This window comes from Neolamprologus brichardi, chromosome 16, assembly GCF_056152115.1.
Source record: "Neolamprologus brichardi isolate AB-2024 chromosome 16, ASM5615211v1, whole genome shotgun sequence".
NCBI lineage: Eukaryota > Metazoa > Chordata > Actinopteri > Cichliformes > Cichlidae > Neolamprologus > Neolamprologus brichardi.
This window is the reverse complement of record NC_142119.1, coordinates 35,473,706-35,498,480: the sequence shown is the minus strand read 5'-3', so window position 1 is coordinate 35,498,480 and position 24,775 is coordinate 35,473,706. Positions and strand designations below refer to the sequence as shown.

Sequence of the window (24,775 nt, the reverse complement as noted above, 5' to 3'; positions counted from 1 at the left end):
GACCTAAAACCACCCATGTCTGCTGGACATCCTAAAAACATCCCTTAGAAATGAACACGCATATGTAATCAGATTACAGCAATGCTTTAGTTAATTCAGCACAAAGGTTTAAGAAAATGCAAACATCATTATTTACACAAATTATATGTCAATAATGTTGGACGTCGTTACTCGACACTCGTGTCACATTTGTCTGAAAGTTTTTATCAAAGCAAGATAAGAAACAAAAAGAGAAAAATAATCACGTAACCATGAACATAAATGTTGGACCAGCTCTGTGTAAAGATCGCAGGTGTCTAAGGTTGTTTGAACCCTCACTCACCATCATGTGTTCAGCAAATCAACATCTCTTTCCATCAGAAAAGTGAAAAGCATCAGCACATTTGACAGTTTCCTGTGTTTCCCCTCAGAAGTGTTACGTCCTTACACACTCTGGCTTCCTCTGCTGTGTGTTTAACGGTCTGAAGAAAACGCTGCTGATTTTGGCAGCACACTCGCTTCTCTCTCTTCTTTGCCTCATTTCCTGGAGCACAACCTATTTTTCTCTTCCAGTCATGTGAATATAAAGACATAAATCCAGAGTTATGTTTGGTCTGACTTCGTTACAGGACATTCAGCTTCACAGGCCAGGTTGTTTCTTGACGCGATCACCTGTATAAGGTTATTGTTTGACACATCTATGTTTCCTCTACGTTACATGTGTTGTGGAAAAGAAGATTATTTATAATATCAGTGGCTAACTCGTGTCCAAATTCATGGGCTGCTTCCTCGTGAGGCCGCATTTGTAGACCGATTACGTCACAGCGACGCACCGAAGGCTGTCCAAATTCGTAGACTCCTCCGAATGCAGCCGACAAATGCGTCCTCCTTTTCCCCGAATTTGAAGGATGGGTCGGGTGTGTCCTTCGTGGCCCACCATATCCCAGGATTCATAGCGCAGCCCAGCCAAACTCCAGTTTCCAACAATGGCGGCCGCTACTAAGTTTTAAAATTACTCTTACTAATCTTTCTGGGTCACAAAATAAACTTTTAACATATTTTCAGGTGAGAAAGTAGCTGTGTAAACATCAAATATCTGCTCGGTTTATCAAGATATCGCATATTTGCAAAAGTGCTTCGACGTTTTCGGAGACGTCCGCTACCCACCAGCTCGATAGCTCGCCGGGAGCTCGAGGGTCACTGAAGCGGCCGAGAACGGCACAACTCCCGGCACATCATTTTCAGATCACCGCGGAGTTTCGCTGCTCAGGTTAAACGTAATATATAAGTCACTTAGACAACCTAAAATGTTATTGTTGGGCTTTTTTCAGTGTTTTGTTTGTTCGTGAGTAAATCGGTTTGGCTGAGATTAAAGTTATTAGATTAGATAAAATAAAACTTTATTAATCCCTCGGGTGGTTTTCACACAGCTGACTAAACGTCAAACAGAAAACTGATTAAACAGAAGTGTGAGACGGTCGAGAGTTTACTCCAGTGTCCTGTTATATTTTAGACAGCAAGGAGCAGACGGCTGAGTTTATTAAACTCCACCGAGACAGCGGTGACGCTGATCAGAAGGCTAGACCGTCACATTTCACAGCCGTTTACTTCCGGCCTACCCGACCTTCTGAGGACCCGGCCCACGTAGACCACGAAGGCCGGGTCCTCAGGAGGATGCAGCCCATGAATTTGGACACGACCAACTGTCTGCGATGCTAACAGGAGTCTGTCAGTATTTGGAAATCACGTGGGACAAACTGTGGTTCTCGTTTGCTCCTCCGTACACGTTTATGTGTCTGACACATTGAAATCGTAGCTTTCAGTTGACTAGCTTGCCTTAAGCCGACTAATTAGCCACAAACACACAGCCTATCACTGCTTCTGTTGCTGCTAAGCACTCCTAATAAAAACAGACGCTCTATTAAACTAAACTGTGTAAAACAGCAGTAATGCCCTTTCACTGACATGTTGTGTAATCTTCTTAATGCAGCATTTCTGCCAGCTTAGTACGAGCCTGTTAGCCTGCTATGATGAAGCTGACACACCCCAGTCTTAGTAATCTGAGTGTATTTATTTATTTGACACAAAAGGTGCAAACGTTCTGTCAGCTGATGTATTTGTTCAGCCTCCTGATTCTGTTTAAAGTCTAAAAACAAACAATATAAAGACTGAAGATGTTAAATTAAAAGCAGGAACAATCTTACCTGGTGAGGTGATTCATGCACACTCACTGTTTTACATCTTACATTCCCAGTAACTGGAAAGAAGGAGAAAGTCTTATTGATCCTGATAAAGACACAAACATGATATGAGCTGATCGAGCAAAGCATCCAGTCTGTCTGCATCATAGACGATCAAAACATGGCTGGAGCTGCCAAAACCACGTGCACGAAGGACATTAGTCATGTTTGATATGACCCAGATTTACAAAATAGACAAGATAGAATTTTTTTTTCCAACAATGTCTTTATTATTTTTTTACATTTTAATGACTTGCAAACAGTCCAACATTTTAAACACTACATGAACACACACTCCTCTCAGACAGCAAAAAGAAAACAAAAAAGTCGTCAGATTTATCGCTCCGTTAAAGGCCTAAATTTGTCATTATCCCAAATCAAATGTCCTCGTCCTCCTCAGATAATACAAATCCTTCTACAAATTCACAAATGGTCTCCACACCTTCTCAAAAACATCCAATTTCCTTTTCAGTACACATGTTATCCGCTCCAGTGGCAAAGCCACCATCATTTGTTTTATCCACTGTGTGATAAAATGTTTTTTTTTTCCATTTTAGTGCAATTAATCTTTTTGCTTGTAACAAACCCATATCAATAAACATTTTGTCACTTTTTGTGTACCTCATGTTTTCTGGGTACAATCCCAGAATAAGGAAGCCAGGATCCAAAACAACCTCTTTGGATAATATTTGTTTCATAGTTTGTGTTACTGCAACCCAAAAGGAGCCAACCTTCCTGCAATCCCAAATACAACGCCAAAAGTTACCTTTATCTTCGTTACATTTATTACAAGTGTCTGGAATATTAGAGTTGTACTTATTTAATTTAACATATATTCGCATTAACCATTTGTATTGCAACAACCTTAGTCGACAAGATAGAATTTACTGTTAACAAACAAATAAATGGTAATTATAATTTATTATTATTAAATTACTGCAATTTTAAAAAGCATCTGTAAAAAATTTGGAATAAGTCTGAGATAAAAGTTTTCAGAGGAGATTATAGAAACTGTAACTGAAACAAACGTCATGAATCAATCACGTGGAGACGAAAACTACAAAAATACACCACAGATGTAAATTTATAAGCACATGTGACTATCAGCTAGAACTTTACAAGTTTAATCAATGCTGTTGCCACACTGTTAAACCGATCGATTACACAGTTAACCTTTAGTGACACGAATCGTTAAAGCTAATTGGTCGGTTCCTGTTTATGGGCGACCTCTGGCTTCCAGTCCTCAGTGGGTTACTATTACGTTCACACATGGATGTGTCACGCTGTGTCGCCACCATCACACTCACTGAAACATGGTGTTTATGGGAGATGCAGCTGATTAATATCAAGGACAGAAGGTGAAAAGCAGGGGCTGAACTTTCACAATAAAAGCGCCTTGAGGCGACTTTTGTTGTGATTTGGCGCTATATAAATAAAATTGATTTGAATTGAATTGAATTGAATAAGAGCGAGGGAACGATGTACTGTAAAGCAGCGCTCTCCAACCTTTTTTGCGCCACGGACCGGTTTATGCCCGACAATATTTTCACGGACCGGCATTTAAGGTGTTGCGGATAAATACAACAAAATAAAACTAGTACTGGTACCGAAAAAAGAAGATTTATTCATAACACACGTGAAAAGACCCAGGAAAACCGAGTAAACGATAAAAACGATAACAAAATAACGCTGAAAACCGATAAAAACCCTGAAAACGATACATTTCACACCTGAGCCTCAACTCTCGCGGCCCGGTACCAAACGACTCACGGACCGGTACCGGTCCAAGGCCCGGGGGTTGGGGACCGCTGCTTTAAATAATCCCTCCCTCTCCCCTTTCTATGGATTCTGCTGACTTGCTGTTATAAATGTTGTGTGTTTATTTAAGTTACTTCTGCTCTACATCTACTGAAGAGTTATTAAGATGTGAAATGCTTATAGTGATGTAACCGTAACAGATTGGATGATCTGATATCCTCGTGTTGGTGTTGTTCCCAGATCATCATGAAAATGTTGTTCCAGGTTCAACATTGCAAGTGACCAATCACATTATTGTGACGTTATTCTTTTGCGCACCAACCCATTCGTGCGTTTATGAAATTCCAATGTTGCAAGGACGATATCAGTTCTGCTTAGCGTTTATTAAAGGGTTAGGGTCCGTTGATCGGCGGACAAAGGCGGTTTCTCGCAGCTTAAGTACAGTTTTTTGTTTTACGCCGGTTTTTCCCGAAGTCGCAAAAGTATGACATCACAACATTCTGATTGGTCACTTGCAATGTTGATCCTGGAACAACCTTTAGTATGATGATCTGGGAACAACACCAACACGAGGATATCAGATCGTGCGTAACAGATTACAGTGTTGGTTCATGCTGATATTCTCTCTCCCTGCGTCTCTCCAGGGCCCTTCAGGACTGAAGGCATCAAGGCCTCTGATGTTCTTCCTATTTTAAAGGAAAAAGTTGCCTTTGTGTCAGGTGAGTGTCAGGAGAACTTTACATCAACCCCCTGAGTGTCCTACAGCAAAGAGCCTGTCCCCACCACCATGGTCATGCAGGACGAACACAGAGGTGTTTGAAGCATTAGCAGCGATTCTTCATGTTTAGTAACTTTGTTTGATAGTTAAGAATGTTTTGAAATTTATATAATCTTTTCATGTTGAAGACAAAAAATGGGATTTTTTCAGTCATAAGGAAAAGGACCAGTAAGACCACAGTCCACAGTCCTATTTAGAATATATTAGCATCTCTGTGAGTCGAGTATATTATTACTCACATATCTGCACACGTGAAAAGCTCATTGGACTCACGCACATCCTGAGGCAGGAAGGCAGAGGGAAGATCATCCAATCTATTCACACCATGGGAACTTCTCTCCTCATTCGCTGCCAAAGCAAACATCCAAACAGACACACCAGTGTGGCCAGCACACTCTTCTACACATAGTTTAACAAGCGCGATCTTCTGCTTTTATTTTGAAACCTGCATCACTCTGATCCATTCCAACCATGTTAAAAAGACACTGAGAAGAAAACTGTGCGACACCTGAACAACAGAACTGTTGAGGACAGCGTTGCTGCTCAACACCTCTGCAGCCCCTGCTGATTTGGTTTGTGGCTTAACCAATCAGCCAATACCACCTCGTTAGATTTTAATTGGTCAGCTGGTTTATTTGTGAAGGTGTGATTGGTCACTTAACAAAGTGGTAACACTTTACTTACACTTCACATTAACACGTGTTTTGGCTTTAAGGTTTTTCTTGTGCATCTACTTGCAGGTGGACGAGATAAACGAGGAGGACCAATCCTGACGTTTCCTGCCAGGAGCAACCACGACCGAATAAAACCCGAGGACCTGAGGAGGCTGGTAACCTACCTGTCTACTGTCCCCAGGTACTCACAATGCCATCACACACATGCGTCTGCCTTCATTTTCACGTTAGAGGTATAGCTGCTCTATTAGGACGTTTAGTTCGACTCAAGTGTGACGGGCACTTAAGGAAGCAGTGAAGGCTGGAGTGGACATTTAAGCAATTAAGTGCTTCCTTGTAGTCTGTTACAACAGCAGGCGTAGACCAGAGTTTAATTTGCATCAGCATGAAAGCTGCAGTGTCTGCAGCACACAAGAGCCCGTCTGTGAGCACTCACACAGTCTGAGGGTGTTGCAAGGAAAGCAGTCGAAATATTAGGCACAGGCCTGCCCCAGTCATCCTGTTTTCGTTTTGGTCTCATCGTTTTTAACATCTTTTCAGTTTCAGCTGATTTAAAGCAGCGGTTCTCAAACTGTGGGGCAGGCAGGAAAAAAATCCAGTGAAAATATGTTCAGTTAGCAGTAGTTATTCTTTTCTAGCAGGTGATTTTTAAAGCTAAAATTAAATTGCAGTCTCTTTTTAGCAGTTGTGGGGTGCATGAATTTATTTATCATCCAAAGACATGCAGTTTGTGGGGATAGGTTAGTTGATTAATCCAAACTGCCCATAGGTGTGAATGTGAGTTAGCCCTGTGACAGCGGGGATAGGCTCCAGCGCCCCCGCGACCCTGAAAAGGAGAAGTGGCAGCTGACGGATGGATCTAAAGTTTGTCCAGAATCATTTTAAATGTAAAACGTATCAGGATGAAAGCTTGAACATGCCTGAGTAAAATGAGGCGCAATGAAAGTGAGGGCTGGCCCCGCCAGCTGAGGTGGGATCCCGGGCCCCCGCGGCCCGGGCGCACCACCGGCCCGTCTCACCCGCTCCGTCGAGGAGGTGGAGCTTGAGCGCGTGCGATAGGACCCGAAAGATGGTGAACTATGCCTGGGCAGGGCGAAGCCAGAGGAAACTCTGGTGGAGGCCCGTAGCGTTCCTGACGTGCAAATTGGTCGTCCGACCTGGGTATAGGGGCGAAAGACTAATCGAACCATCTAGTAGCTGGTTCCCTCCGAAGTTTCCCTCAGGATAGCTGGCGCTCGAGTCTCGCAGTTTTATCTGGTAAAGCGAATGATTAGAGGCCGAAACGATCTCAACCTATTCTCAAACTTTAAATGGGTAAGAAGCCCGGCTCGCTGGCTTGGAGCCGGGCGTGGAATGCGAGCTGCCCAGTGGGCCACTTTTGGTAAGCAGAACTGGCGCTGCGGGATAAACGCCGGGTTAAGGCGCCCGATGTTATACAGTGAAATGTTGTAAACACACATGCACATAATACAAAATGCTGCCTGTTCAGATACAGTGTGTTGACAATGTTAAGCATCATTCAGCAGCCTGACTGATCTGCTAAATATCAGCACAAACTTTTCTACATTCTTTAATCGTCTTGATCGAAATGATTTGATTTAACTTATTCGAGACCCACATTTCACTGAGTCATCGAGAGGAAATCAAAATGATGTAAAGTAAAAATAGCCGTGCAAAGGGCCGAGACCACTGCCGGCTCATTACCAGACAGATGCCAGAGTTTGAGAGGTTTGTCAAGATGATGCTTCAGCCCAATGGGTGGTGGTAGATTAGACCATGTGAGAGTGGCCTAACGCCGTCCTGCGTGTAGCTGAGACTCTTCAGAACCCTTCATGGACCCCAAACACATCCATCACATGTGAGTGAGCCCGAGGATGAAGGACAGTTTGTGTTTAGAGACGACTGAAGAAGGACATGTGACCGAACACGGTGCTGACGTGTTATATGAAGTTTGCAACCAGAGCCTGTGACAATAATCTGTACTGTCAGAGACTAATGCACACATAAGTGCATTTACCCACTTTTGCTAATCGAACTGCTGTTTCCAGGGTGACGGGGTCTGTCTGCAGGTTATAATGGACGAACTGACTTTATATTAATAGACTCTGTTACTGACGGTGGAGGTGTGGCACTCGAATCAGCTGCAGGAACTGAATTTTGAGTTGTAGCAGTTTGGGTTCAGTTCAGTTGTTATGCTGCAGCTCCTCTGAGTCAGCCACTGAACTGTTTGAGTCTGTTTCTGGCTCTGATTGGGAGAAATCTTCTCAACTGTCAGCGTCAAGAAGCCATCGTCCAGCACTTGAGTTGTGCTCAACAAATGCCTGCATGTGGATGTGCTGTGCTAGAGGTAGATACATGCAAAAAGACATCTGGTTGCACTGAAAGAAAGGAAAACACTGAAAAACTACATCACCAAAAATGTCACTTTGTAGGGATGCACCGATACCGATACTGGTATCGGGTATCGGGTATCGGGGCCGATACTGTAAAATGTGTGTGTACTCATACTCGTAAAAGTTAACCGATACCATGAACCGATACCAACTTATTTCATTAATCAGAGGGTGGATTGTCATTTCTGTTGTAGTTTTTTAGATTGGCCACTAGGGGGACATCCCGCGCTAAACAGGCACAGGGTTAGGCGAGTGAGACTGGCAGCTCCAGATAAAAAAGAGAAACTGGAGGCTGCTGTAGCTAGGCTAAACAAAATGTCAGCAGTGTGGAACAGCCAACTTTAACTCAGGTTTTGGAAAAGCGATAAAAAATGTCACAGAAGTGCTTATTTTTCACTTGAAATTTTTTTTGTGGTCATTTTTATTACAATTTTATTTTTTATTGGCAGAGAATAAAATAAAATGTGTCTTCCAATTCATTGCATTTGTGTGTGTGTGTGTGGGGTAGAAGTATCGGTTTTTGTACTCAGTATCGGCAAGTACTCAGATCCAAGTATCGGTATCGTATCGGTTTGAAAAAATTGGTATCGTTGCATCCCTATCACTTTGTAAACTCAATATTAAAGTACAAATCCCCCTGATTCCTGCTTACTTATGTTTCAGCTGCAAACATAATGCTCCCTCGTAGAAACAGCGCGTTTCATTCCTGCAGAGCCCTTCTTCTTTTATTATTGCAGCGTGTTTAGTTTCTTCTGCAAGCAGAAAATAGTCCATGCTGGAATATATCATCCAGATTAGAGTGTGACTGTCACTCACAGACTACAGCAGAGCAGAATAAGATTGATCTTCTGCTAAATGTCCCTCTGAAACATATTCAGACTGCTGACGACACCAGTGAAACAAGGACGCTCCCCGTCTGTGGGGCAACCACAAATGGACCTGATGGTTTTGAGACATTGGTCTGTAGCAGACAACTGCTTCACTTTAAGTCTCGTGTAACAGGGATACTAATCATTTCCCATGAGCCTCTTCTGCCTCCTCAGCTTGTTTGTCTGTGTCCCGTCAGCGAGGACGTGTGCAAACGTGGCTTCACCGTCATCATCGACATGCGAGGTTCAAAGTGGGAGCTGATTAAGCCTCTGCTCAAGACGCTGCAGGAGTCTTTCCCAGCTGAGATCTGTGTGGCTCTCATCATTAAGCCCGACAACTTTTGGCAGAAACAGAAGACGAACTTCGGGAGTGCAAAGTTCTCTTTTGAGGTCAGTGGGCTTCGTGCGTTTTACCCAACACGGCTTTGATCGTTCAAAGGAAACCTTATCAACAGTAAGATGATTAGAGATTAGTACTGTATTTATATATGTGGCACAGACGCTGCGGTCACTACACTGTAGTAAGAACAGGAAGCACAGCAGGTAGTCAGGACTCACCTCTAACCTGTGTCTGTGTCAACAGACCAACATGGTGTCGGTTGAAGGTCTTGCCAAGCTCGTGGATCCCTCCCAGCTCACAGACGACTTCGAAGGCTCGCTGGACTATAACCACGAAGAGTGGATGGACCTCAGGGTGTCGTTGGAGGAGTTCATGTCCAACGCTGTTCATCTGCTGTCCAGACTGGAGGATCTGCAGGTGGGGGCAGCAAAGGCTCAAAGCATGGGAGTAACTGCTTTGGCCGATATGACCAGTGTTTCCTGTCTTCTGCAGGAGCTCCTGTCCAAGAAGGACTTTCCTGCAGATGTGGAAGGCTCTCGGCGACTGATAGACGAACACACCCAGCTTAAGAAAAAGGTGCAGACACAGTCAGAGACTTTATTATCGCTCTAGATTGAACTGTGCAAAACCACTGAAGCTACTCTCCTGCAGGTGCTAAAGGCTCCAGTGGAGGAATTGGACCAGGAAGGCCAGAGGCTGCTCCAGTGCATCAGATCGAGTGATGGCTTTTCAGGGAGAAACTGCATCTCAGGCTCAGCTGACTTTCAGAGCCTTGTGCCCAAGGTAAGGAACGTCCAGCTCAGCTAAGATCTCCCAGCATACAGTTTTTATCTATGCTAAAGTTAACAGAAACAAGAACAGTAGCTTCTATTATGGTTTATCTATGCTTTCTGATGTAAATATGTCTGTGAAGGTTCTCAGTCATCCAGGTCATCGTAGTCAAAGGAGCTTGCAAAGAAAAGCGTCTGGACTTCTTTAAGTTGCTTGAAGACATTTCACCTCTCATCCGAGAAGCTTCTTCAGTTCTAAGGTCATCCCTGAGGTCAGATGGACCACTCACATCCTGGGCCATCTGACCTCAGGAACTCGCATGATAAGGTGGGGCCAGGTTTCACAATGAGCTCACCCGAAACTCTGGCTGATTGTGACCCACACCCAGTTCCACACCTTGGCTCAGGCGATTAGAGGATCATCAGGGGGTCCTTTTGTCCCTCTGTGGGGGGAAACTCCCACTAGGGTTATATCTGGGACTCTCCACCATTTGACCTTAGAACTGAAGAAGCTTCTCGGATGAAGGTGAAATGTCTTCAAGTAACTTAAAGAAGTCCAGACGCTTTTCTTTGCAAGCTCCTTTGACTTTCTGATGTAAACAAAACTTTGAACCTAGACATGTGGCACATTCAGATGCTAATGTATCCATGCATGATGCTTGCAGATGCTGCAAACCTGCAGGTATACTTTCATGCCCACATATTTAGGGCCCACTTTGAGGCCACTGTTGTTGTGATTTGGTGCTACATAGATAAAAGTGAACTGAGTCTAGATGATTATTGACAGTTTTGTTCATAACTAAATGAAACTCGCATCCTTCCAACTGCTGAATGCTTAAAGCACACGGTATCATAACACGAGATTGAGTCCACAGCCTGATTTTTTCTCATTAGCCAGCTCGTTAGCAACGCTCATTATCTGACAAGTGCTGGCTGCATATTAGCTCATTAGCCAAAGGACTCCACAGGGAAAATTTGAGTGCACAGCTTGTTTGCATTAAGCACATGAAGTACACGTGCAATGCCTGCGTGAGCGGCATTTAAATTGATGAGTGTGAGACGTCTTTCATATTTAAATCTTTGCTTTACTTTTTGGATTAAAGAGGATCATAAAGGCGATATCAAACCGGCCAATGGCATGCGAGTTGTTTCTCTGCTCCACTTGTGCACCTGCAGCACTAAAACCAGCAGCAGTAACACAGCAGTGTAAAAGATAGACTGTTGGTTCAATCCAAAGAAAACCTACCATCAGATCAGAAGTGCTGAATGAAATGTAAGACACACTCGACGAGCTTGCTGTTGCCTCTCAGGACCATGTGACACATTGTGCTTTTCCTGACAGGTGGCCAGTCTGCTGGATAAGCTGCATTCCACCAGACAACATCTCCATCAGATGTGGCACGTCAGGAAACTGAAGCTGGACCAGTGCTTCCAGCTGCGCCTCTTTGAACAGGACGCAGAGAAAGTGAGTTACACCTAAATATGATCAGAGTGTGAGGAAGGACGAGGCATCAGGGGCCTGTGCTGCCGTGTGCACCAGCTCTGATAAGATGCTGTTATGCTTCATTCACCTGCACTGCTTTCTGTTAAACACACTGGGGTTCGTATCTTCCCAACCTGACCTGCAGACTAGAGCAGCCTGGGATTGAATCACCAGCCTTAGCTGACCTGTGCTACCTCCTGAGCTGCAGCCACAGTTCAGCATATCGAGGCTCTTCTTCTTCTTTGGGTTTGACATTGAAAGATAAGGCTAAGCTTTCATATCAACTGGATAACATGTTGTTCGTCTGCTGTTTCGGCCTGGCAAACCTTCAATTGCCTTCAAGTTTCCTCAAATAATTTCAGGACACACTTTGTCGCTTGCTTGCGTTTCATACTGAGGTGTGCCGGACTTTAATAACTCTTCAGAATCACCTTGTTAGTGCAAATATGCTTTTTATGATTATCAATCTAGCTGCTAGCAACAAAACGCCTAAAACTACAATCTAAAACTGATGCTACATTGTCTGTTTTATGCTCATTCCTCGAGGTTGTGCACAAATGCTTCATAGTTTGTGTGAAGTTGCTTAAAAATCAAATGTTCAGGTAGAAGGACTGGAGTGAAAAAGCACTTTAAAAAATGACAGATCAGCTCCTTGGAAGCAGAAATCTGAACATGAATGAAGTTCAAGACTTGCACAGCGTCTCTTACTCGGGAAAGACAATGACTAAAACCCTCTTACTGTCTGCACACCGAGGTCCACTCACCTCATCTTCTAGGTCATGCTGTTTACTAGAGAACTGATTGGTCAGTACTCTCTGATGTACTTCCAGAATTCAAATTCAAATTCAAATTTTATTTGTCACATACACAGTACGATATGCAGTGAAATGCTTAGACAACTGCTCGTGACCTAAAGAAAAAAAGAAAAGGCTATGAATAAGATAGGAAATAAATATGAAAATTAAAAAGGGTAAATTTAACCAGGAAGGAATAAAATAAAATAAAATATAAAAATTAAGTTAAAAATGAGATAACTGTACAACACAAATTAGAATGAAGGGTAAATTTAACTGGGAAAGAATAAGATAAAATATATAAATTAAAGTTGAAAATAAAATAACTGTACAACAAAATACACAGTATAGAAATATATAAGAATGTATGAAGAAATATAAATATATATATACACAATAACAGCAGCTGTACAAGTATTAACTGGAAATGAAGAATATAATGTCCAGTGTTGTGCAATCCACATTATTTAGTGTCTTGTGCAGTGCAAATATGCTATGCTTCCAGAGGTGTGTATACAGTAAGTTACCATGGTGATGTAAAAGGTAAATCACCGTTAAAACCTGAAAACCTCTGATTGTACCTGATAGAACGGGCTTCTCGTTGATGTGTAAACACCAAAGGCAGTGTAGTAACACTATGAATAAACTGTCCCTTTGTGATGTTGATGGAGCCGCCGCTCTGTGTACTGAGTCACACGTCATAATGAGACGCTGCAACCTAAAAATAGTTTCACTTCAACAAAAATAACCTAAAATCACAGATTTACTTCATTCAGCACAGCTGCAAACAGCTGCTCTTCACATCTGTACAGTAACAGTTGGGAAACTCCACTGTGGTCTGGATGAATTAGCCTGTGGCATTTCTCTAAACACAGGAATAAGTCACAGTGGAGAATCAGCCAACATCGCTGTACTTTCTCCAAGTGAGTTAGTTGGAATTCTGAATGAATGTTAGAATTCCCGTCATTCCATTCATTAACATAGCAGCCTGTTTACAACAGCTATTCCTGTTTCAGTGAAAATGCTATATATGGACATTTCCCATTCTGTGATTGGTGCATTTTGTATTAGGACCAGACTGTAGCGATCGTGGCTCAAAGAGTTGACAGTTCGTCTTGTAATCGGAAGGTTGCCGGTTCGAGCCCCGGCTCGGACAGTCTCGGTCGTTGTGTCCTTGGGCAAGACACTTCACCTACCGCCTACTGGTGATGGCCAGAGGGGCCGATGGCACGATATGGCAGCCTCGCTTCTGTCAGTCTGCCCCAGGGCAGCTGTGGCTACAACTGTAGCTGCCTCCACCAGTGTGTGAATGAATAGTGGCATTGTAAAGCGCTTTGAGGGGTCCAAAAAGCGCTATTATTATTATTATTATTCAAAGGCAAAGGTGATTATTATGACTTACTTTAGTTGTTATTCTGCTCGGTGATGCAAAGACTGGCCTCACTGTTGTGCAGGTGAAACGGCAGAGGGCTCACAGGCAGGTCCTGCTACATTAAAGTACAGTAATTACTACGAAAGCTGCAGTTATTATGTTCATGGAGGCACAGTTTATAATATCTTACTGTCAGCTTGTACCTCTGCCTCCTGATAACAGAGCTGTGTTGTTGATGGGAGCATAAAAGCTCCCCTCTCGCACAGACAGACACACACTGGCGGCTTGCTCGGCTGCTCCATACAGAAATCCACACGCAGATAAATATTTACCGTAAAGCAAACAGAGAGAAAAAAGAGAAGGTTTTTGTCCACATCAGCGTTGTCACAGCGAGGCACCGTGGGGGCGTGCGGACCCATTTACGCCGGGAATCACTCAGCTCTCGCGGTCGGGCCGGGAAAACATTCAGGTCTGACGAGGCGTTTGTTTTGTGGAAAACGCTGCAAGAAAAATGGCTGTGTCTCGGTTGCCGTGGTTACCGCGCAGCACAATAACCAACCCGTATCTGCGTGAAAGGATGACTTCTTCATCGTCCTTCAGGGTAACTTTTTCTTAACTTTCCACACTGTAGACGAACGCATGTCTGCACTGAAGTCTTTGGGTTTCGAGGGATTCGGTGCATTACTGATAATGTTTCGTATTATCGCGAGTTTACATGTGCTGTGAATCATTGATCTGCTGTGTGGTCTGCCTGCAGATGTTTGACTGGATCAGCCACAATAAGGAATTGTTCCTGCAGAGCCACACGGAGATCGGCCGAGGTTACCAGCACGCTGTGGAGCTGCAGACTCAACACAATCACTTTGCCATGAACTCCATGGTACACAACGCCTTCGTAGTTCTTTGCAAACCTCATTTATCGTGCTGTAAAAATGACTGGCAGCATTAGGTCAACTGGTTTAATTTCTGTGCAAACTGCTGACAGTTGGAGCAGCAGTCTTTTGATGGAGGCTCTTTCTTCCCAGAATGCCTACGTAAACATCAACAGAATCATGTCGGTGGCGAGTCGTCTGGCCGAGGCCGGCCACTACGCCTCCGCTCAGATTAAACAGATCTCAGGACAGCTGGATCAGGACTGGAAAAGCTTTGCTGCTGCACTTGACGAACGCTCCACCATCCTGGCCATGTCGTCCGTCTTTCACCAGAAGGCTGAGCAGGTGAGATCCCGGGAAAAGCTTCCCAGATGTTTCTGAGCAGACACTCACTTACCCAGCCTTCACAGGGGGGACGTCGGCCACCCTTTCTAACCGATGTCACAGAGGACGAGCTGCACCACTTACTGGTGACTGATCGGGTAACTGTCTAATCTAAAAGTCTCTCTGCAGTAGACGCATGTCTGGAATGTAACGTACAAATGGGACATTTATGCTGTCTGATTATATTTAATAGATCAAACTGCTCTACTGCTGATTCTTGGAAGGTTGACATGGCAACAGATGGAACCTGTTTGATTCCTGCTGGGCCCTTGACATTAGCTACAAGAGAACATTTGAGAAAGCACGAGATGAAAGACGGGGAGAGAAGTGGGGACAGGAGAGGGATTGGATGACACTGAGTCCAACAGAAAAGCAGATACGTGTTGACTCAGGAGGAAAACTGGCAAAGCTACAGAAAGGATGCAGTGAGAGTATAGTGTGGAAAACAGGGGGAAGGAGATAAAGTGGGTCTTCCTTTTAAGCCTTGTAGACGGTTCTAAAGAGGCTGTTGAGAGTGCATGTAAACAAAAAACTATGATGAAATAATGAGATAATAAAAAAGGATTCACAGTTCAATTCAGTTCAGCTTTATTTATAAAGTGCCACAACAGCCAACGCCTCGCTGGCATTGGTTAACTGTATGGGTCAGAACCACTGTCAGGCTCTACGCTGGTGCAGTGTGTCAGGATGAGCTAATTGATAGTCTAACCTAAACCATCTGGGACATTAAGTTTTGGTCCATACGACGATCCCAGGAGCTTTGGTATTCCCCCGGTCCAGATCTGGGAGGAGATGTTCAGGACGCCATGAGTACCATTTTGAGCTGCATGGACTTGGCTGCTGCATCATTTTTGGCGTTTCTTTGAATTCAGGCCTCTGTAGGTTGATCATTTCAGCATTTCCATCATTTGGATCATTTCAGCACTTTCTGCAGAATTTCCACCTGTTTATATATATAGGGGTGCAACAATACACAAAATTCTTGGTTCGGTTCGATACTTTGGTGTCACGGTTCGATATTTTTTCGATACAAAAAAATGTTCATGCCTTTTTAATTTGTCATTTATTAAAATTATAAATATATATTTTAACTCAAAAGTACAGTTTTTAAATTTAATGTTGCTGAAACAACAAAGTAATAAAAAAATAAATATATCTGATGGAGAAATCTCTCATCTTTGGAAAAGAGAGTTTATTACAGAGAAATGGCTCTTTCCAAAATAAAAGCTATACTATACGCTTCTTCTGGGCTATATTCTCAGCAGCATATTAAACATATCAGGTCCCCATAAGGAGAATCATGTGCTAACGGCTGTCTAAATGACTCGGCTAAAGTTTGTAGCATGCGTGCTTGTTGTTTTTGTCTGCTTCCACTTGTCTTTGCACGAGGATGATGTCGGAGTAAATGTGCAGTCATATTCGTTGTGTTCCCACTAGTGCTGTCAGCGTTAATCTGAAATGACGTTAACGCCACAACACGGCAAATCTCCATTAACGAGCTACCGCGGATCGCCCCGTGCGTGGGGTTGGGCAGCGTCAACACGCTAACGAGCTAACTGCGCTAACAAGCTAACTGCGCTAACGAGCTAACTGCGCTAACACACTAGTTCCCACCCATGTAATTGAGCATTGCGTGGCACATCCGACATACTGTTTTACTTTAGTCCATGACGCGCTTACCTTCAGGGTCATACGTCACATGAAGACCAAAATAGTTCCAAACGCCAGATCTGAATGAGGGTGGGGGAGGTTCAATTTTCCATGTTGCAACGAGCTTAGCTTCTGTCTGCTAGCTTGCCCTGCGCTCAGTGGATCTGCATTCAACTACTCCGCTGCACTGTCGAGCGCAGATCCACTGAGCGCTCAACACAGACAGCATCGTCAGAAGAAAAGTTGATAAAATAAATTAAAAATGTTGTATTGTTCGATACATATGCGTACCGAACCGAAAGCGCTGTATCGAACGGTTCAATATCGATACGAGTATCATTGCACCCCTAATATTTACATTTAAAGTTATCCATGAATTCTCCTTTGGAAAATCTTGTAATATATAGCATGCTATAATTTTTGGAAATTTGCCTCCCTGCTCTGACCCTGGTTGAGACAGTGACCTGGTTCAGAGGCAGATTTGATGAGTTTTACCAAACGTGTAGAACAGTATTAGCCTAGCTATAGCTCATGTGAGCAGGCACTGAGTCTGGCTGACCTTGGCCTGCCTGAGGTGATGTTAGGCCCAATATTTGTCCAAACTGCAGGACTTTATCTCAACACTACCACCTTAAAAATGAAAAAAACTGTTCTACTTTCATCAAGAGTTTGAAGCATTACCGTAGTGATGCAGCAACAAAAGGACACTGATCATGGTTATAGAGAACAGACCAAAGCTGACCAAGGCCCAGAATATCTGATACTGTCGAGGAACCAGAGAAACATCATTTTGTTGAATGAATCTTCTCATGAATGCACACGCTGTATGAATCCATCTGTGTGTCTGTTTCATTCACAAGTTTCTGTCTGAGGTGGAGACCTGGTGTAAAGTCTGCAGCGAGGGCGGGTTACCCTCTGAGATGCAGGAGTTGGAGATTGCCATTCACCGTCACCAGAGCCTTTATGAGCAAGTGACCCAGGCGTACACTGAGGTAAACCGCCCAACCTACTCACTCAAATGAATGTTAGCGGCAGCTGAAGCTGACAAACATCACACAAAAATGGGATCTGTCATGCCTGCAGAGAGTTGCAGTGGATTCAGATCCTTTGGATTCTGGTTTTCAATAATCTGTACAACCATGTGACAAACATTGTTTTTGCATACTTATGCAAATGCGCCATGCTAATTCATTTATAGAAGCCTTTCTCTTGAGTGGGCTGTACAGGTGCATCAGATATATTTTGCGACACATAATCTCTTGACATCTTTTTGACATTTTAGTTGTTGGATTTGTGTTGCAGTGGTCCCCTATGGCCAGAGATGGGCAGTAACGCGTTACTTGTAATGCGTTACTATAATCTGATTACTTTTTTCAAGTAATGAGTAAAGTAAGGGATTACTATTGCAAAAACGGTAATTAGATTACCGTTACTTTCCCGTAGGAACAATGCGTTACTGCGTTACTAAAACCGTGATGTTTTTGCGAGAATGTCTCATGACAGTGACGTAAGCGAGTGCGACGTTCGTGACAACAGCTGTGTGCAGATCAACAATGGATCATATATCGAGTGCAGAGAGAGTATGAGCGTGCAGCGTTTAAAGCGTGGAAGTACTGACCTTACTTTGAGTTTGATTCCATAAAAAGTGACAAAAACATTAGTGTCCGTTGTGCGTGGGAAGAAAACTTCTTTTTACAGCGAAAAAAACCCTAAACTTCCGAACAAGCACCGAGTAGCTACGACGTAATGGGAAACTCACAGAGAAACTCGTGGATTCTTCCACTGACCGCGGCACACCTGCACCAGGGTAAACCTCCGCCTACCCCACTCCTGCTTTACAGGTGAAAATAGAGCAACAGGACCGCTAGTCTTTGACTTTATTTTCTGCTGTGTTTTACTTGCATCTATTTGAAAGACTGAGTGTAAACACAAAAAATATTTTATTTTATGTGATGGAATGTGCAGAAAATAGGTTTAAATGTTAAACTAATTTCTTCCAGTCAGAGAATGTTGCAGATAATTAAATTTTTGCTTGATGCATAAAGTTAAAAGATTAAAACTAATAAAACAAGTTTTAAAAAGAGACTTTTCCATTTGATTACATTTTGTATGATGATTATGTAGAAAAAGTAGAATTGGGCTGAAAGATCTATCACTTTATCACCTATTCAGGTTGTAAATCGTGTTTTTAAAAAGTAACTAAGTAACTAAGTAATTAATTACATTTGAAAATACGTAATCAGTAAAGTAACGGGATTACTTTTTGGGGGAAGTAATCAGTAATTAGTTACTGATTACTTTTTTCAAGTAACTTGACCAACACTGCCTATGGTTGTGAGTAGTCTCGAGTCTCACAGTCATACAGTCCATGATGGATTGCAGCTGCTGGGACAGTTTAGCTTGTTCTGCCACATATTCAGATCTGTTCCACACTAGAACACCAGTCTAACCAGAACCCACAGCTGAGAACAAACTGGTTTGTGTGCCAGACTCAACTGGAACAATGACTGCTGTCACTGCAGTTCAGGACACTGGTATTGGAGTTCTTAAGGTGAGGAAAGTACGGACATCTGACTGTTGCCCCAAAGTTTATTTTTGCTTACACGTTTATTTCTTTAAGGAAAATGTGTGTTTCTGGTTTCACCCACATACGTGTGCAGATGCACTGGAGTGACATCACATTCTTAATCCATAAGGCTTTAATGGCCCACCCTTTGCAGCTATAGCAGCTTCCACTCTTCTCAGAGTGATTGTTTTCCACAATGTTTAGCAGAGCGTTCATCGAAACTTTTGACCATTTTTCTCAGAGGCGCATTTGCGAGGTCAGACAGAAGGTCTGGTCCCGGCTATTTCACCCTCTATCGGGTTGAGGTCAGGACTCTGTGCTAGCCAGAGTTCTTCCACATCTAACTTGCTCCATGCTCAAGTCAGAAGTGCCATTATCCTGACAGCTTCCAAACCCAGATTCATCCATCGCCAGACGGAGAAGCATGATTTGACGCTCCAAAGAGCACGTCTCCACTGCTCCAGAGTCCAGCGCCGGTGTGCTTTACCCAACTGCATCGGATGGTTTGCGTTGTGTTTGGTGACGTAAAGCCTCAGAGTTGCTTAGCTATGGAAACCCGTTCCATTAAGCTCTCTGCAAACTGCTCTCGAACTAATCTGAAGAGCCACATGGAGTTTGGAGGTCATTAGCATTTGATGCTGAAAGTTGGTGACCTCTGTGCACACTGTGCAAAGCATGGTGGACGAAGAAGCACTGTCATCGGGGAATCTGTTAAAGTGTCACAAATAAGACAGTTCGCAGAGGATAATCCTGTGATTGGTGGTCAGAGATTCAATTCAGTCTTATTTACATAGTGACAAATCACAACAGCAGCTGGTTCAATGGGGCGTATTGTATAAAGCTCTTTGAGCGTTGAACAGTTTGTAGGTGGCAGTCGTTTTTTTGTTTTATTGTAATGACCACAACCATTTAAATCCTAGAAATGTCAACATATTAAGACTTTTATAGTTGTAGCACTGCTGACTGCTGCTCACGTGATTCATGTGATATATGTGTTTGCAGGTGAGTCAGGATGGTAAAGCCCTGCTGGATGTCCTCCAGAGGCCTCTCAGTCCAGGCAACTCGGAATCTCTTACAGCCACTGCAAATTACTCCAAAGCGGTCAGTATCCCTGTGTTACCAACAGGAAACATGCCGACACCATCTACCGATTAAGCTAACATTCGTGTTTCTCTGTAGGTGCACTGTATCTTGGACGTGGTTCATGAGGTTCTTCACCATCAGCGGCGTCTGGAGAACATTTGGCAACATCGAAAGGTCCGATTGCACCAGAGACTGCAGCTCTGTGTATTCCAGCAAGATGTCCAGCAGGTAAACACACGGCAACGATGCGTTCAGGGCGTGACCAAAAGGTTCTGAGAACAGATCCATAAACACGTTATATTTCCATCCTTCTGGTCAGTCTCTCATTGAAGACCAGCTTCTTTTTTCAGATGGGCTGCTATTTTTCCATCTATCAGTGAAAGACCCGTTTTGCCCCGTTGTACTTGCGCCTCTGTTGTGATCTCCTGAGCTGTGTGGTGAAATCATGGCGCGCATGCCTGGACATGTCTACATGGTGGAGATATCAGCCAGAATGATTACAGTTTTGATTTTGATGGAAATATTCTCATCCCATCCTAGCAAATGTCCCCGTGCTGGCCAACAGTGGGTAGCAGTGGCTGTAACTGTCGGGCAGTGTGGGCAGGGAACTCCAATGTGCCAATGCAAAGCCCACAGCAGTTTTGGGGGTCCCCCCACATGGCTTCCTGTGGGGAAGCTTGCAGTCCACATCTAGAGTGTGGGCATGCTGTGCATACATACACTGCAGGCCTACAATGGGCCCCACTGGAGACTCTACTTAGTGTGGACGGTCCACAGTCAGCCCAGCCCTGTGGCTCCAGTTTGACACATTGACACACGTGCATCACCGACAGCAATGACCGATGTGTGTGATGAACTGTGCAGACGCGTACCCCACGTTCTCTGCTGCCTTCTGTTTCTGCCTCAGACGTGCGTGGTGGGAACATCGTGGTGACAAAGTGCTCTGGCGTCAGATAGTGAGGCACCAGGAATGAGATACAACCAAGCACCAGGGGCGATCGTGGCTCAAGAGTTGGGAGTTCGCCTTGTAATCGGAAGGTTGCCGGTTCGAGCCCCGGCTTGGACAGTCTCGGTCGTTGTGTCCTTGGGCAAGACACTTCACCCGTTGCCTACTGGTGGTGGTCAGAGGGTCCGGTGGCGCCAGTGTCCGGCAGCCTCGCCTCTGTCAGTGCGCCCCAGGGTGGCTGTGGCTACAATGTAGCTGCCATCACCAGTGTGTAAATGTGTGCATGAATGTGTGGATGACTGGATATGTAAAGCGCTTTGGGGTCCTTAGGGACTAGTAAAGCGCTATATAAATACAGACCATTTACCATTTACATCAGTCCATTCATCTCTGCCTGAGCAGGTTTTTGTTCTTTGTTAAATAAAATCACTAACATGAAACGACTTTCAGTGTCTCTGCATCAAACTTCAGCAGTAGTGTGCTGGGCTTTAACACATGCAGCTCCAATTCAGACGGTGCCACCTATAGGTTCAGTAAGGAACAGCAGGTACATGGTTAAACATTACTGTGCAAAAGTCTCAGCCTCCCCCACATTTCTTTATATTTAGACTTTAATGTAGCAATAGTTTTCCTTTAAAATCAGTAGTGGACTAAAGAGAGTTTTTAGTAATCCACTCAACGCTGACCTATGACCTATGACCTATGAGTCATGCAGGCATAAAAAGGTCCCAAACTCAAGGAATAAACCATCAAGTGAAAGCAACACAGTGAAGCACTTTCAGTCATGGCCTTTATTGAAGCAGTCAGTGTGTCACCGAATCACTGTTAGTATTTCCTATTTTTATTAAATAAAGAAAGCGAGGGGTGGCATTGCACGTCACTCCATGTTTCAGTCGTGTGTATTTTCCACGTCTGAGTGTAGAGCTATGCTGTAAGGAAGTGCGAGCTCCGTGCAGCTTTCCAAATCCTTGAAGCTGTTATTCAGTGAGACTGAACGTCTGAGCTTCTACAAGTGAACCTCACACATGAAAGCTAGCTGGCTATAAACACACAGGTGGTTGGGACGGTGAATCACTAATGCATTTACCAGCTCGGCTCTGACAACATGCAGGTCCAGGTGGTGCCAGCGTTTGCTTGTCCAGGTCGGTCAGTGTGATGATGTGTGGTGAAGCTTTCGCACAGTACAGGAGGTTTTGTTAACGAATCCCACTTTGTTGAATTTTCATGCAAGGCCCAGCTGTACATATGTGTTTTTATATTTCTTTGGGGGAAATATAAAAACACTCTTTAACTTTTCTGGAGGACAGACACATATCAGCACATTGAATTCATTTGCACAGGCCTGATGTGTCTGCAGCTCTAATGCATTTAGTGTATGTACAAACAGGCCTTGGCAGAGCGAGTTAGAGCTGCAAACTCACAGATGAATGCTCCAAGTTTTGGCGCCATGCAAATATTTATTTGACCCTGGGGAGACTGTGGGAGAGTGTTTAAGAGAAGTAAGAAGACAAAGAGACAGACTGAAGAAGAGATCATATCAGTGGGTTATAAATTCACTTAAAGCAGAGCTTTGCAAGTTGTGCTTGTCATGCATCACTTTCTATGAGCCCCCAGAGAGAGAGGCACAGGCACAGAAAGTGAGAAGCGACTTTATACAATCGTGCATGAATCACTAAAAAAGGCTGTTCCACGAGTGCTAATGCTACAGGATATACATGACCCCATGAAGAGTGAGAGATGCAGACGTGAAGGCTGAGTGGATCGCCAAAGACAGTCCAGCTGCAGTTTCAGTCTGTGTGCATCGTGACCCGACGCTGACCTCTCTGCGGCTCCAGCTGGACCTGCTGCACTGACATCATGAGTGCACGCTGTTGCTTCAAGGCCTTGAAACGCATCATTTGCTAATGTGCAACAGGCTGGATGTTAATCCTTAGGATCCAGAGGTTTTCTGAGCTGCTGGTCTTACTGGATAGAAGACAGGCTGCCTGGATTCATATTTTATTGCAGCAGTCATGCGTAACATGCAGAAATGAAGACATGTCAATATTTCAGTATGAACATTTAATGGAAAGAATGGGCCTCTGTTAGTACACCGTGCACCTCGTTTCCATTTATTATTGGACATCTGAATGTCTTCAAATTATTGTCACTGTATTTACACAGCTATATATACATATATATGTCCTGCAGGAGACTCAAAGAGTAATGAGTGAGAGATCCAACATTTGGTTTCATGTCCAAACTCTGATTACATTGCATTGATTTGTTTGATCTTACATGGCACTAGAGGTGGGAATCACCATACATCCCATGATACGATATTATCACAATACTTAACGCACGATACGATATTATTGCAATTTTTAAAAATATTTTGCGATATTCAGATTCTGTACATAAAGGTAAACTTTATCAATATTCATTTTCTCTAATATCAAAGTCTCACACTCAGTCTTTCTCTCATTTCAGTTTGATTGTTGACAAACTGAACGGTTTGTATTACAGTCTAGTCCAACTTAACTGAATCAACCATCTGGTACAATTATAGCTATTCTGAACTATGCAGTTTATGAAAACTATGCAGCCCCTTCAGCAACTGAAGAATTTGAAAGTAAATTAAAACAAAATATAATTTTACATTAAATAAAAAAGTTTTAAACTTAATTAAAATAAAACATGTCTTAAATTAAAATAAGTAAACTGTCATGTTTATTGCTGCCAAAAACAAGTTAAACACATTTGGACAGTGAAGGAATGTCAGGATTCTTGCTCAGAAAAAGGATCAACATGCTCTGAAGTCAGAGCACAAAAACCTTTTTGTAACAAAGTATCGATTTCTGCTGTCCCTGTATCCATACATTATTAGCAAACAAAATATCAGGATGCTACACAGTATCCATTTTTTCCCCACCCCTACATGGCACACAGCAGTGTGTAGCAGTGGAAACATTCTGACGTCATCAAGTGAACAAGTAACCAGTCAGCTGCAGGGAACTACACACTCAGGATTTTTCTCAGCTAACCAAACTGTGGAGGTGCAGGTTGACTCTGGAGTCTGTACATTGAAATTCCACAGGCAGGTCACCCACTACCCCTTGTGGAACGAAGGGACCACCACTATGCCACTTAATAGCCAATAATATATTTTAAGAAACCACAATTTCTTTCAGCAAATTATTTTAGTCAGAGTTTTAGTGGCTCTCAAACCTTTACAGGCCAAAAACGTGTTTATTCCCAGTCTGATGAACTGGGACCAGTACTGGGGTTACTGTCCAGGGGAGAAAGGGCTACAAAAGCCACAGAGCTAACAGCTCATAACATACGAAATATGAAAAACATAGCATGGAGACATCCTGTTCTCCTCAGCTGCAGTGACCTACATTTCCCACCCAGATCATGAAGGTTTCATTGATTTCATTCTTTATTCATGAGCTCTGAGACCATTCTGTGTATTTCTACACATGTCGGCAGAATAAGAGTTGGAAGCAGAAACGAGAGGTTTAGCAGGTGACCTTAAATCTGTGTCTTCGGGGATGATCTAACGAAGGTGTTTTCTCCCGTCCAGGTGATGGACTGGATAGAAAACCACGGCGAGGCTTTCCTCAGCAAACACACGGGCGTCGGGAAATCCCTCCACAGAGCCCGAGCCCTGCAGAAGAGACACGACGACTTTGAAGATGTAGCTCAGGTAAGTTATTGGATTTGATCTTTTCTGTTGTTTTATGTTGTGCTGCAGTTTAGCTGAACAAGAGCAGGTCCAACTCGTCTAGGTCTTGTTAGCAGCAGAAATAAAAAAAGGTCAGTTTTGGATTGTTTTTAATCAC

The 24,775-nt window shown here is 43.5% G+C and overlaps 1 protein-coding gene across 4 annotated transcripts in view; it reads left to right on the top strand.

The window, feature by feature from the left end:
- The window catches only part of kalrna (kalirin RhoGEF kinase a), a 154,513-nt gene that overhangs the window by 44,516 nt on the left and 85,222 nt on the right, over positions 1-24,775 (top strand). For all 4 annotated transcript variants that reach the window (XR_015716557.1, XM_087829726.1, XM_087829727.1 and 1 more), the window contains exons 2-14: positions 4,622-4,696; positions 5,496-5,610; positions 8,889-9,081; positions 9,275-9,448; positions 9,524-9,607; positions 9,683-9,814; positions 11,144-11,266; positions 14,208-14,330; positions 14,476-14,667; positions 17,217-17,348; positions 19,925-20,023; positions 20,102-20,233; positions 24,517-24,639. Coding sequence is in view for 3 of the 4 variants with exons in the window: in XM_087829726.1 (XP_087685852.1) it covers positions 4,622-4,696; positions 5,496-5,610; positions 8,889-9,081; positions 9,275-9,448; positions 9,524-9,607; positions 9,683-9,814; positions 11,144-11,266; positions 14,208-14,330; positions 14,476-14,667; positions 17,217-17,348; positions 19,925-20,023; positions 20,102-20,233; positions 24,517-24,639 (1,697 nt within the window). In the remaining variant the exon portion in view is untranslated. The remainder of the gene's footprint in view (positions 1-4,621; positions 4,697-5,495; positions 5,611-8,888; positions 9,082-9,274; positions 9,449-9,523; positions 9,608-9,682; positions 9,815-11,143; positions 11,267-14,207; positions 14,331-14,475; positions 14,668-17,216; positions 17,349-19,924; positions 20,024-20,101; positions 20,234-24,516; positions 24,640-24,775) is intronic.